General features: G+C 39.3%; 1 protein-coding gene across 1 annotated transcript in view; it reads left to right on the top strand.

Moving 5' to 3' along the window:
• Nucleotides 1–1,992: 1,992 nt before the first annotated feature.
• The window catches only part of LOC309548167 (uncharacterized protein), a gene marked incomplete at both ends in the record, with an annotated part of 36,317 nt that continues 22,903 nt past the window's right edge, over nucleotides 1,993–15,406 (top strand). Inside the window, 2 exons of the mRNA XM_082248127.1 lie at nucleotides 1,993–2,214; nucleotides 13,739–14,369. Coding sequence (XP_082104253.1) covers nucleotides 1,993–2,214; nucleotides 13,739–14,369 — 853 coding nt within the window. The remainder of the gene's footprint in view (nucleotides 2,215–13,738; nucleotides 14,370–15,406) is intronic.

Below are 15,406 nucleotides of genomic sequence, written 5' to 3'. Positions count from 1 at the left end.
GCCCAAAAAAACGCCTGCGCCAAAAAAAAACGCCCAGGTGTGTTGTTGCAGGCGTTTTTTTTGGGCATTTTTTGGGGGTCTTTGGAGGCAGGAAAAACATCTGAAATTCTGTATAGGGGTATATATACACACACACTTATATGTATTTATACACATACACACATATAGGTGTTATAGCAGAGAAGGCATATGGGTGTTAATTATTTCATTAGCGCAAGCATAGGTTTCTGCTACTTTCACACCTATATATGTGTATGTGTATATATACATACATGTGTGTGTGTATATATACCCCTACACAGAAGTTCAGATGTCATGCCTGACTCCAAACATGTCCTCAAAAAAGCCCTATAAACGCCTGCAGCAAAAAGCAGGGTGACAAGGGCAAAGCCACTATCCGGTTCTATAAGTGTTCTAAGAGAAACGATCTTTTCTCTATAGTGGTCACCCTGACATGGAAGGGTTTTGTCACCCTGCCATAGCAATAAGAGTCAGTTAACTCTACACTACACTACGGTCCCCTTACACTTAACACTTTCCCTACAGAAACTAGATTATTAAATCTAACTATAGTGGAAAATAGTACCCTAACTACACTAGATATCCCTTTCCTCACACTAATAATTGCTAAATGACACTTTGAAGCAGAAGTAACAGAACTGCTTCCACTCTCTTCCACAGCTCTGTATTAAAATGGTAGAGATTTGGCGGGGGCTATCTTATATACTGGGGGGCGTATTCACTAATGATTGGACTCTGGACCCCCTAGTCACGCCAATCACATTCCTAGCATTCTCCTGCCCCCTCAATTGGCTTTTACTGATGGTTCTGGTCCAATCACAGGCTTTTAAAGCCCAGTTCCTGTCCCATTGCATTTTGGTCGGTTCTGGTTGCCAAATTCTGAACTTTTTCAGCAAAAAGTTCGGAATTCGGCCGAACCTCGAACAGTCAATGTTCGGGTCGAACCGATGGTCGACCCGAACCATTCGATCATCCCTAGTTAGGATCAGACCATGTACCCCTTACCCACTCAAATAGGAGGCCAGTATCTGCTTGCCATGTTATTGTTAAAAGGGGATTGCAATAAACACCTGCCTACAGGCTTCCACAACTGGTCAGAGTGGGGAAGAGACCCCTGCCCTCATCAACATGAGGACAAGGTGCTTTGCCAGTTGGGTTTCTCCACATGCACATGGTACCCCCATGTGGCCTAGGAGGGTTTAGGAGGGGGCCTGCATATATGTTTTACCCTTTCCTGATCTGCCATGTTGCATGCAGAGATAAAAGTCGGGCATAGATTTTTGGGGGACCCCACACTGCTCTTGCTTTTTTTAATGGTGTTCCTCTTTAAATCCCCACCAAACCCTAAGGGTCCGCTATAACGTTTGAGGGAACACCACATTGTTGTTTTTTTAGGTCTTTTTTGAATTGTGTTTTCTTAAAATTATTACCAAAACTTTCCCTGGAGACAGATAGGCTTGATGCCCCCTCCTCTCTCTCTTATATTTCCCCTCTCCAGTTGTCCTTTTTCCTATTCCCCTCCCCTCTACCACATTCCCCCTGGCACCTCCTTAGATTATTTTTTAGGTTCCCAACATTTGCTTCTGTTCTTATTTTAATGGTGCTATTTATCCATTTCATCTTGTGTGTAGAACCCTGATGATGTCTCATTATGGACAATTTCTGTAATGCTTTTGAGAATAAAGATATAAAAAAAACAAAAAAACATGAATACCAGACCTGAAGGGTTAATCAATAAGTCCAGATGACATCACTGGTCACTTTCTTAACAATCTAGAAAATGGAAAAAGGAAGCTGGGATATATAGTAGCCAGAGAAAACCCAATTTTCTCTGTTCACTTAGCAAAATAAATGTTAATAAACATGATAAAGCTGTGTTTACTTTAACCACTTCACACACTTAGGACATACCTGTATGTCTTCAGGTTGCAGCTGCAGCCATAATCCTAGTACCAACATTTTCAGCTAGCAATGGGCTTTAATGCAGTTTACCAAAGTGATCAGAGTGGCTCTAGAGCTGCCAAATCTGTTCTACAATGTCTAGAATGGGGTCCCTTGTTGTCTGTCCTGACCCCGCCTCCCACCATGATGCAAGAAACCAGAAGTGTTGAGGATTTTGTCACTTACAGCTTTGTTTTGAAGTTTACAAGCCATTACCAGCTTGTAAAGCATCTTATCACCCCAGATATCTCAGTAAAGAGTACTTGCCACTACCTATGCTATCACAAGGGATGTTGTTCATCCCTTGTGTTAGCAATAAAATTGACAAAAAAATCAAAGAGACAGTGTAAAAAAATAAAAAACAAATAAAAAAACAAAAATTAAAAGTAACAAAAAAAAAAGTGCTCCTGTCCTCTCGTGCTCATGAGCAAGTGTGAATGCATACATAGGCCCCACAGGCATATTTAAACGGTGAAAGCACCACACATGTGAGGTATCCCTACCAATAATTCTAGCACCAGACCTCCTGTTTAAGTCTAAACTGTTAACCTGTAAAAGCCTTTAAAGCGTTGCCCATGGGAATTTTTAGATACCAAAGTGTGTTGCCATTTCACAGGCATGCCCAATTTTAAAGCATGACATGTTAGGTATCGATGTACATAACATAGTAAACTAAAAAAAAGAAGTCAGGCGCTAGATTGCAACAAGTGGACCTCTATTAGGTACAGAGCCAGGTGCATGGGTAGCTCTTTGGCAGCTCAGAAGTGACCACTGGGGTAGTGGGATAGCAAAAGTCATTAAATACAAGTAAAGCACTCAAAGGAAATCCCCAAAATAATGACAATAGTCTATTGTGATTATTTTGGGGGGTTAATTTGAGCGCTTAACTTGTGTTTAATGACATTTACATAGCATAGCATATTCTTTTATAGTTTACAAAAAAAAAAAAAAAAACCTGCATTATTTTTTATTTGTGTGTACTAAAATTCAGTAAAGTGTATTTGCTGAAAATGTGTGTTTTAAACTAATCTGGGATAGATGGAATGAACATGTCATCTCGAGAAGGCAGAATCCTGTGTGAAGGACATCAGGATAAAGGATATATCTAGAAGGAAACCCCAAAGCCGGCCAGAATCCCCTTCCCCTTTTTTTTTTTTTTTTTATCTTTCCCCCCCCCCCCACCCCCCACAAGGGGAAGTTGAGTGTATTATGATATGGGATTGGATGTGACAAAGCAGAGGCTAAAAGACAGAAATCGACATAGTAGGAACACTTGAGTTATAAATACAGATCAATGTTGATATAATTTATCCCTAAGAAGGGAAGGAGAATGAGACTAAGGGAAAAATAGGGAAAATGTGGACTCTGTAACATTGTAAATAATAATTGAAATCATGAATGTATGTAAAAGTTTAATGGAAAGATTGAAAAGCAAATAAATAAAAAATTTAGTAAAAAATGTGTGTTTTAAAAATGGCTGCACAAATATCACAAGCCACAAAAAATCACAGAAATCGCCATTCTTTTCTCCAGGGTCTCTGCTTTAAAAAAAAATATAATGTTTGGGAGTAATTTTCTAGCAAAAAAAATGCAGATTTTTACTAGTACTGTATGTGAAAATTGGCCTGTTTTGACGTGGTTAAATAGAGGAACAGTGGTCACAGATTGATGTTCATCAGCACTATTTTGCAAAGAGTCAATAACAACTGTATATTGTAAATATAATAAAACCATAATTTATGGGCACTCTCTTTTTTTACTAGTTTCACGGCGTAATTATATCACAAATGAATAGATTTAACCTGCATTTTGTGATTGTGTTTGTATTCATAGAGTTGACAATACAGAGTTCAAAATAACAATTTCAATTGAAATCAAAACCTTCCAAAATCTATTTATTAAATGAATATTATTTTTAAATCCTCATTTTGTCACAGCAAGTGATCACTGGATTAATCTAGGACTTCAGCCTTCACCTCACCATGCTAGTTTATGCATTTTGTTTTATTATATATGTACAGTTTAATCATTTGCCAATCTGGATTTGAGATTTGAACAATCCCTTGCTGCTTGCAAACGAGTTTTCTCATTGTTAATCATAGTAGCAAGAACAAATGAAAAAAGAATCAGAGGTTATACTGAAGAACTGTTGACTGCTGCAATATGTTAACAAAAATAAACAATTTGACAGTTACAGCTGGAAATAAATTACATGATCTTCTAAGTGTGCCATTGTGATTAAATGAAGAGAGGAAGGAGTCAAACATAATCCTTAGGTATTGAGCATGGTATGGATAGAAGAGCTCAGTCAATAGTCATAATGAATCTGGGTTTTACATCAAGTGAGCAGGTCAAGACTATAAACTGTTCTATTTAATAATATGTGGGAAACATGTTTAAGTTTTTTATTTTTTATGGTTTTTGATAAACAGCACAAAGTTGAAAAGATTTATTCATATGTGTTTTTGACTTTTAAAAGTACTCTTCCTTTGAAAATTGTTTCTGAAAAATGTTAAACAGTATATAAAATTTAGATAAGCTATGCCAGGTGTGGACAAGGTACATGGAAATTAAATGATAAATGCTAAATTACATTCTTTATTAATGAGTCACTTCATATAACGTTTGGCATTTGATTTTTTTAGCCAACCCATGATAATATATATATATACTGTATATATATATATATATATTACAATAGATGGCAGATTTTTTTTTGATATGGCAAAGAAAATAGTTTTCAAATACATGCAATATAATAAATTAAATGTCATGGTTCCTACTATACTTTATACAGAATGGAAAAGAATCCTTAATAAATTAAAATGGTACTAAACCCAGGACCCTGTAATCACTATATCTGGTCCCCCACAGTACACAGAACATGGAAATGCAATTATTTCAATAAATATAAACTGCTCAATACCTCTCATCAGCAGGCTATAGCAGTCTCATGACTTCTATCAGTGTACAGCTAAGCACTAGTTAAAGCTTGTAGGAGAAGTTTTAATTCTCCTCTGACTGCCCTATGAGGCTGCAGGACCCCCGATGCTCTGTCTGAACAGTGCTAATTGGCCCTGTGCTGATCACATGCACCCTTCAAGGAAAAAAAATCTCTCTTGCAATAGACACCAAACTGAGCATGTGCAGAGTGCCCCCTAGGGCTTTGTTCTATCAGCCGATGGATTGGTGACAGTAGAGAAAGGAGAGTATCAGACAAGGCAGGATCAAGCAGCCTTTAACCTCTTGCTGACCGCCCACCGTAGTATTACTGTGGCAGGGCGGCTCGGTTGCTCAAAATCCGAGCTCCCACTGTGTTCCGACACAGCGGGAGGGGGGCCATAGGAGGAGAGGCGGCGATCGCCGTCTTCCTCCCGCGATTGTCAGATAAACTGACAGAAGCAGGCAAGTCTTCTGTGAGACAGGCAGGGAGAGATCAGGAGTTTCAGCTAAGCTGAAACTTCGATCTCTCTGTGCCTGTCACAGAACTATTCCCATACAAGGTGAGCAAGCACATTTAGGTACACATTAACCTCTTTGATCACCCCTAGTGTTAACCCCTTCCCTGCCAGTGTCATTTATACAGTAACAGTGCATATTATTTAGCACTGATTACTGTATTAATGTCACTGGTCCCCAAAAAGTGTCAAAAATGTCAGTTAGGGGCCCGATCTGTCCACCACAATGTCGCAGTCCAGCTAAAAAATGCTGATCGCCGCCATGACTAATAGAAACAGAAAAATTGAATAAAAATTCCAAAAATCTATCCTGTAATTTGTAAACACTATAAATTTTACGCAAACCAATTAAAATATGCTTTTTGGGACGTTTTTTTTATACCAAAAATATGTAGCAGAATACAAATTGGCCTAAACTGATAAAAAAAATCGATTTTTTAAATTTTTTTATTGGCAATGTTTTATAGCAGAAAGTTAAAAAAAAATATGGGGTTTTTTTCAAAATTGTCGCTTTTTTTGTTTATAGTGCAAAATCTATAAACCGCAGAAGTGATCGAATACCGCCAAAAAAAAATCTCTATTTGTGGAAAAAAAAGGACATCAATTGTATTTGGGTACAGCATCGCAGGACCGCACAATTTTTCAATAAAGTAATGCAGTGCCGAATCGCAAAAAATTGCCTGGTCATTAAGGGGTTAAAACCTTCCAGAGCTGAAGTGGTTAAACACAATGCAGAGGATAAACCCCTTATGTACCACAGTGAGTATAACAAGAATGCTTTACTGCATATCTTTTAAAGTGTTACTAAACCCACATCAAAACACATTTATATGCAAGTATTTTATTGATCATTAATCAGGAATTCTTTTACTAGAAAACACGTGTAATAACATCAGTAAAAAGGTACGTCAGGACTAATCACTGTATTCTGATGACAGGGAGGTTTCTCCACTATCAGAACACAGCTAGAGGATTCCCCTGACCACATTAATGAAAATAAAAGATGGATATATGGGATGTCTAAGCTAAGCTACAGTACATACAGATGCATCACATAAAATTAGAATAAAATCAAATATGTTACACACTGAGTGATATATTTCAAGCATTTAATTCTTTTAATTTTGATGATTATGGCTTACAGCTAGTGAAAACTCAAAATTCAGTATCTCAGAGAAATAGAATATTACGTAAGACCAATAAAAAAAGGATTTTAATACCGAAATGTTGGTTTACTGAAAAGTATGCCCATGTACAGTATAGTATGCACTCAATACTTGGTTGGGGCTTCTTTTGCATGAATTACTGCATCAATGCCTCGTTGTATGGAGGCGATTGCCCTGTGGCACTTCTGAGGTGTTATTGACGCCCAAGTTGCTTTGATGGCGGCCTTCAGCTCGTCTGCAATGTTGGGTTTGCTGTCTCTCATCTTCATCTTAACAATACCCCACATATTCTCTATAGGGTTTAGGTCAAGCGGGTTTGCTGGGCAATCAAGCACAGTGATACCATCATACAATCATTAACCGCTTGCCAACTGCCGCACGACTATTTACTGCGGCGGTCTGCCCCTCACAGGCAAAGCGACGTAGGACTACGTCGCTAGCCTGTGAGGCTCTAGGGAGCGAGCGCGCGGCGCCGGAGGCGCGCTCCCACTCCCGCACGGGGTGGTCCGTGACCGCGCGGGAGTGGGAGCGCACCTCTGGTGGCGCGCGCTCGCTCCCTAGAGCCTCACAGGCTAGCGACGTAGTCCTACGTCGCTTTGCCTGTGAGGGGCTGACCGCCGCAGTAAATAGTCGTGCGGCGGTTGGTAAGCGGCTAATGTAAACAAAGCCACCTGTCATTCTGCCCTGTGTAAGAATGGAGATCACACGGTTCTACTATGTAGGACCATTGATCTCTGTTCTTACACTAGTAGCCACAGCCAATCACAGTTAGAAACACGCCCCTAGGGACACACTTAACCCCTCCCTCTCCAATACAGTTAACTCCTTCACTGTCAGTGTCATTTTTATAGTAACAGTGTATATGTATAGCACTGATTACTGCAGTAATGTCACTGGTAACCCCAAAAGTGTCAAAAATGTCAGTCAAGGGTCCGATCTGTCCGCCACAATGTCGCAGTCCCGCAAAACAAATCGCAGATCACCGCCATTACTCGTTAAAGAAAAAAACAACAAAAATGACAAAAATCTTTCCCTTAGTTAGTAAACGCAATAACTTTTGCGCAAACCAATCAAAATACGCTTTTTGGGATTTTTTTTACCAAACATAGGTAGCATAAAACAAATTGGCCTAAAATGTTAAAAAATTTTGATTTTTACATTTTTTTTGGGAATTTCATATAAAAACATTTGAAACATTTTGTTATTTTTGCAAAATTGACGCTCTTTTTTTGTTTATAGCGCATGATCAAAAAATCGCACAGGTGATCAAATGCCACCAAAAGAAAGCTCTGTTTGTGGGAAAAAAAGGACGTCAAATTCGTTTAGGTACAGCGTCGCATGACCGCGCAATTCTCCGTTAAAGTCACGCAGTGCCGAATCGCAAAACAGGCCCTGGTAAGGAAGGGGGTAAAATCTTATGGGGCTTAAGTGGTTAAACCAGGAATTGGGACTTTTGACAGTATGGGCAGGTGCAAAGTCCTACTGAAAAATGAAATCAGCTTCTCCATAAACCTGGTCAGCAGAGGGAAGTATGAAGTGCTTTAGAATTTCCTGATAGAGGGCTGTGCTGACTTTGTACTTGATAAAGCACAGTGGACCAACACCAGCAGATGACATGGCTCCCCAAATCATCATGGACTGTGGAAAATTTTGCATTTCAGTTGGAAATCAAGGTCCCAGTGTCTGGAGGAAGAGTTAAGAGGCACCGAATCCAAGTTACATGAGGTTCAGTCTGAAGTTTCCACAGTCAGTAAAGGATTTTTAATACAGAAATGTTGGTTTTCAAAAGTATGCCCATGTACAGTATAGTATGCACTTAATACTTGGTCAGAGCCCCACACACTATACTGTACATGGACATACTTTTCAGTAAGCCAACGTTTCTGTATTAAAAAACCTTTGTTTTTTTGGTCTCATGTAATATTTAAATTTTCTAAAATACTTAATTTTGAGTTTTCACTAGCTGTAAGCCATAATCATCAAAATCTGTGTGTAACCCATCTATATGAAATATATACATTTTACTTTTTAAATTGAATTACTGAAATAAATTAACTTTTTGATGATACTCTAATTTTATGAGATGCATCTGTATGTTTCTGACATTTTATTTAGAAAGATATCCTTCAACTGGTCATATATTGAGTTCTTCACATCGACTTGTAATTTGATAGACAACAATTTCAGATTTGTTATTCTCTATATCATAGTGCATGAGGGTAAGGCTTTTTGTGATTTTGAAAATTCATAACCATTTTCATCATAATAACATAGATGTGTGTGAACACCGCTCTAGGTCAGTCTCCCATCTCCACCTCCTCTAACACAAAGACCAGGTACTTGCCTCCTCCATCAGGAATTCCAATGAGCAAAAATAATTCTGGTTGGCCGCACATCCAGTAAACTCACCTTTATTTTAGCAAGTCCATAAAAACAAATACAGAAATACAAATAGAGAGGAACAGCATTACCAGCAAATGCGTTTGACGCTTCCTTAGCACTTAGTCATAGCTCTTATACAAATGTCCACTACAGAGATACAGTATATATACATATATGCAACAATTACTTGTGATTTGAACAATCTGTATGAAACAATAGTTTGCAATAGAAATTTGAACACATATAACAGATATAAAACCATATATGAATCATATAAAGAACAGATTGAATACAAATTAGAACAAATTAGAAAAAATGTCTATCAGGGTCACTAGTAGAAAAAAACCTAGGATGCACTTTGTTCCTAATAAAAATGTGACACATCCCACTCATGGTTGAATCCTACAGGTTTCCGTGTATCCAAACGGAAGATCCAAAAAACGTCCTTTTTACAGAGAAATCAGAAATTATCACCACCTCTCCTGTGGACTACAATCTTTTCTACGCCTTGTATAGATACAGCTGAGGGGTCACCTGCATGACAACCATTGAAGTGGTTAGCTACATTGGTTGAATGTTTCTTGTTAATATCATAAAGATGGTCGTGCAGGCGATTCCTTAATCTGTGGGTAGTACGGCCAACATACTGAATTTTTGCAAAGATTGCACGTGATTGCATATATCAAATACCTAGTGTTACAATTAATGAAGGAAGTAATGTCATGATTTCTGTTGTTACTAGTAGAATACACAAAGTCTCCCCTCTTAATGTGTGAACAGCAGGGGCATCCACTAATGCCATATGCAAAAGTGCCTTTGAACTGATGCCAATGTGAAGGATTTTCCTTCCTGCTGGGAAATAACCTGGGAGACAGATATCTGCCTATTGTCGGTGCCCTGTGTGAGACTACATTAATGCCCATTGATAGCACCTGTGTATAAATAGGTTCATTATATAAAATGGGCAGATACCTTTTTAACAATGTTTTTGATTGTAAGGAGTGGAGAACACAGGGATATTATTAGATCTAGAAGTCTTTTTCTTTTTATCTTTCAACAGCTCCTCACAAGATGTTTTCTTAGCAATGCTCAAAGCTCAATCCAGAACAGATTTAGAGTAAATTCTACACACAAAGTGATCCCAAATTGATTTGGCTTCTTTATCAAAATTAGTATAATCGTTGCATACTCTGTGTGTCTCAAAAATTTGCCACCAGGGATGCTTTTTAAAGTGTGCAGAATGTGTCCTGAATTGACTCTAAGCACTGTGTTACCAATTGTCCGCTTTCTGTAAAGTCCAGATATGACCCGATTCCCTTCGCTGGACAAATTCACACCCAGGAAGGAAATCAAGCTAGAATCTGAGTATCCTGTGAATTTTAGATTTAACTCATTTTCGTTCTGATAATCAAGCAATCTTTGAGGAACAGATGAACAGGAGATTATCTATGTAACAAATGTATGCCAACCCCAAAGATGCGGACCTCTCCCACCATGTATAGGTTGGCAAGGGACAGAGAGAACTTAGCTCCCATAGAGACCCCGTACCTCTGGAGGTAGCAATCCCCATCGAACATGAAGAAATTGTGTGTTAACAAATAATCCAGACTTTAAAGGACAAATTCTTGATGAACCAATGAATAATTACTGGAACGCTGCAGGAAAAAAATTGACAGCCTAAAAACCAAAAAGCATGTGGAATCAAGGAATATAAACATCACATGTGATCCATATATAATCCTGCTGCCACTCAAAATCCTGCAAGTAAGCCAACAATTGTTTGGTATCCCTGAGATAGCCAGGTAATTTAATCACCATTGGCTGAAGTTGGTGATCAACCCACTGACTTATGCCTCATACACACGCAACGATTATCGGCCGACCAATCGTCCGACTTTTGTCCAGAGTGGTGTTTTGTTGGTTGGAATGTGCCTAGACTGCACACAAATTTTCTCGGCCAATAAAAATCTACTTCAGAAGTGATGTCATGTGCTGGTTTACTTTCCGTGTGTTTTTTCTTCTCTGAGCATGCCCAGTCTTGCTCATCAGATTTTTGTCTGCCGAAATCTGTACTGACTGACGGAAAATTGGCCGTTGTGTTGACGGCCAACAAAAATTTTATAGCCCGCACACCAGATTTTTTCGGCCGAAAAGTCAGAGTCGGTTGTCGGAAGCATCATACTAACAAGCCCGAAAATTGTCAGATCGGACGTTGGCCGAAAATTCCGGGGGCTTTAGCCGTTTGTTTAAAGAGCCTAATACAATTGGTCTGATGACCAGTGGATTTAACTCTTTATGTACTTTGGGCAAGTAATGAAAAACTGGCATGATAGAAGCTAGAGGGATAAACATATTACTTTCCTCTTGAGAAAAAATACCTGCTCTAATTGCTTTACACATTAAGGATTTCAAATCTTTAGTGAAGGAAGTGGAATGATCTCTACTGAGTTTAACATAGCTATCTCTGTCTGATAATTGACATAAAGCCTCATCTCTATATGTATGGGAGTCAGGCACTACCACCGATCCACCTTTGTCTGAGTTTCTAATGACCATGTTAGAGTCAGAGCCCAGATCCTGAAGGGATCTCCTCTCTGACTCAGTTAAATTGTCACTAATTGTAAAGCCAGGATTCCAAACCTTCGTGTGAGATCTTTGTCAATCAGCCTCTAAAACTGGTCCATGTCCTTATCCCTGGAACTCACAGGGTAAAAATCAGATTTAAATTTAAAAGGAATAGCTATATGATGACTATGATCATTGTCCGGATCAGGGCCAGATTCAGAGTGTAACTCATCAAGATCACATATTGCACAGATCTCCATAAAACTAAACTTAAATTTCTCAGATATGACAATCCCTTCAATGATTTCATTTACCAACAACCTTACTAGATTCACCAAAATAATGCTTCCTAAGGGTTAAACACCAAACAAATGTATTCACATCAATAGTATTAAATGAATTGAAAAACTGTAGGGCAAAAGTTTAACCCCTTTCAAAGAAGAGAAACCTCATTATCAGTCTAAGTGGCAGACTAAAGCCCCGTACACACGTACTGATCGTCGGCCGACAGAACGGCCGACAAATGTTCGCGGCTGGCGTGTTTGTTGTTTGTCTGTTGAAAAGTGCTCAAAACTTGCCCAGGACATTTGTCTGCCGACAGAAAATGACGTCAGTACGTTCCACGCACGTTCGCCGCTACAAAAGAGGAAGTGAGTGTTTGGCCGTGACCCTTCTGGGCATCTCGCGCTGATTTCGGTAGAATTTGTTTGGTTGACGACATTTCGCTATTTTCCGAGACATCGTTGGAGAATTTATTATGGCGACCGTGAATTCGACCATTGCTGTCGTTAGTGTTGGAGTTTTGGCTCTGAGACGACGTACGAGCAATAGGAAGAAGAAGCGGACCTCCTGGACGAAAAATTGGTTGCTTAACCGTGATCAATTTTCTCATATGTCCTTGCTGAGGGAGCTCCAGGAAAATAATCCTGATGACTTCAGGAATTATTTGAGGATGACGGATCCAATCTTTTACCGTCTTCTTGCCCTGGTGTCCCCCTATATTCTGAAGCAGGATACTTGTATGCGGCTTGCAATTACTCCTGAGCAAAGGTTAATTGCGACTTTGAGGTATCTTGCAACAGGGAGAAGCCTGCAGGATCTGAAGTTCACCACAGGCATCTCCCCCCAAGCACTTGGAGTCATCATCCCTGAGACCTGCTCTGCCATCATCAAGGTCTTGCAGAAGGACTATATCAAGGTATGTTTTATTTTTTAAATTACATGTATTAGTCGTTTCACCCGAATTATTAGGTTTTTGGATGTACAGCAATTGATACAGGCCATTATTTGTAAACTACCCTCTGTCCGCATGCACATAGTAGTAAAGATGTAGATTATCTTAACCATTTGTAAAATTACCCACTAACCACCCCAGAATTCTCTCCTATGTGTCCCTAAACGCATTGCCTGTTAACAGTATTTTGAATTTGTGTCATTTTATTACTTTCCCTCAAACAATTATTCCTTGGCCAATGTTTTATTACCTAGTTTATGATTTATCTTAAATACATCAGTCCATCCATTCCCACCTATGATTGTGTATGTTTATGTAATGATGTTAAATCTTCACTGATCACAAGCCCTTATTGATGTATAAATGCCCAGTTTTACTTACCCATCCCCCCACCCACATGCTAAATCTCAAAGTCAGCATATACCAAAGCTCAAGCTCAGAGGTCTTCAAACTATGGCCCTCCAGTTGTTCAGGAACTACAATTTCCATCATGCCTAGTCATGTCTGTGAATGTCATAGAATTACAAGGCCTCATGGGATGTGTAGTTCTGCAACAGCTGGAGGGCCATAGTTTGTAAATTTCAGCTCTAGCTGGTGAGTATAATGGGCCATACACACTATAAGATTGTCAGAACAATTTATCCTTCCGATTTACCAAAACCAAATAATATGAGGTCAAACAAACACTTTCAAATCCTATGAAATCTGGCAGGCACTTGCACTACATAGAAAAGGTAAATCTGCACGAAAAAGTCTTCAGAGAATCTTATAGTGTGTATGGCCCTTTACAATATAAGAACAATAGGAGGTTGAAAATAAATGTATGTAGATGTTACATCCCCAAATCAAAACGTTTGCCTTCCTGTTGTTTATATTTTTAACAAGTTGCATAAGCATTTAACAGACAACTGTGTGTGTAATTAATAATGTGATGTGCTCAAGCACTAATTTTTTTTTTTTTTTCCCCACAGTTCCCTTCAAACGCAGAGCAATGGCTGGAGATTGCTGCTCAATTTCTGGAGAAGTGGAATTTTCCCAATTGTGGGGGTGCTATTGATGGGAAGCACGTCCGCATTGTCCCCCCTCCGAATTCCGGCACATTTTATTATAATTATAAAGGTTTTTTTAGTATAGTCATGCTAGCCATAGTTAATGCAAACTATGAGTTTATTTATTTGGATATTGGCAAAAATGGCCGCAATTCGGATGGGGGAGTTATTGAGCAGACGGAGTTCGCTCGTCGTCTTCAGAACAGCACTCTGAACCTGCCATCCAGGGAGCAAACCGTTGAGGGTATGAGCTTTGTTTTTATCGCAGATAATGCTTTTGCGCTTGGGGAGCATCTCATGAAGCCCTACCCTCAGAGGAACCTCACCCCCGACCAAAGGATTTACAACTACCGGTTGTCCAGAGCTCGCAGAGTTGTGGAGAATGCCTTCGGGATAATGGCCAACCGGTTCCGGATATTCCTGACGTCCATACACCTGGCACTGTACAAAGTGGATAAAGTGGTCTTGTGTTGCTGCATTTTGCACAACTTCCTACGCAGGAATGTACACAATTATGTATTGCAGCAACTGGATACTGACCCTGCTATGCCAGGTACAAGTGGAGAGGCCCAACCTCCTGACCAAGTGGAGTCCATGACGTCAATTTAAGTTGGACAGTCAGGATTGGCATCACACAGGGCCCGTCAGATCCGCCAGGAATATCTGGACTATTTTTTGGGGAGAGGAGCTGTGTCCTGGCAGCAATCACTTTCACACAACCAATAAACTTCATAAATAATTTCCTAACAAGATAAATGTCATAGATCTATGATTTTTGAACACATTAAACAAAAATTGCTATGATTCTGTATTGTGGATTCTAATCATTTGGGCACATATGGCAAACATAATTTTTGGGGTAAATCATGTGTTATATATGTGTGACTTTGGAAGGGTTAATACATTCATCAGTGTGTTTCTTTACTGTAGTCTCTCAACAGCTGATCCAAAGTGATGATGGCCATGTGTTATTTTTGAGCCAGTGGTGTAAATACAAGGGCCTTCTGCACCCCACAAAATTTCCACAAACCCTGTCACATTGAGAACTAGGTCACACCCAAGGTTCATCTAATGTCACCTTACATTGGTGGTCATTGTCCAGAAGTTGCCCATACTATATATTTCATATAATACATTAGGGTATTAACAACGTACCTACACCTGTTATGTTGTGTTCATTTATGACATCCTTCTCACTGCCCACCAATGTTAGGATATGTTAGTGTTATGTGAAACTTGATCATTGTTCATCTCAAAGTGTTATATATATAGGTAATGGAAAGTGAACTAGAGCAACGAACAAGCAATACACTATAGATTACACTGATCTCCCTACACTGATTGCTAATGGCAATATCAATGCCATATTGAATCCTAGGACTGCTAGTACCTTGAGTGTTGAGTCACACTTATGCGATGCGGGAAGTCTGCGACTTTGCATCCTTCCTGCATCGCATAAGGCTGACCCGCCACTAACTTTTTCCACAGGATTGTATTACACAAGTGTGAAGCACTGTGCCATCCAATCCTGATACATCAGAAATAAAGGGTCATGTGCGACTTGTGTGCGTGTCAGTGCGAATGTAGCCA

Source organism: Pelophylax lessonae (assembly GCF_965119305.1).
Source record: "Pelophylax lessonae genome assembly, chromosome: 2".
Taxonomy (NCBI): Eukaryota; Metazoa; Chordata; class Amphibia; order Anura; family Ranidae; genus Pelophylax; species Pelophylax lessonae.
This window is presented reverse-complemented; position numbering and strand designations above follow the sequence as displayed.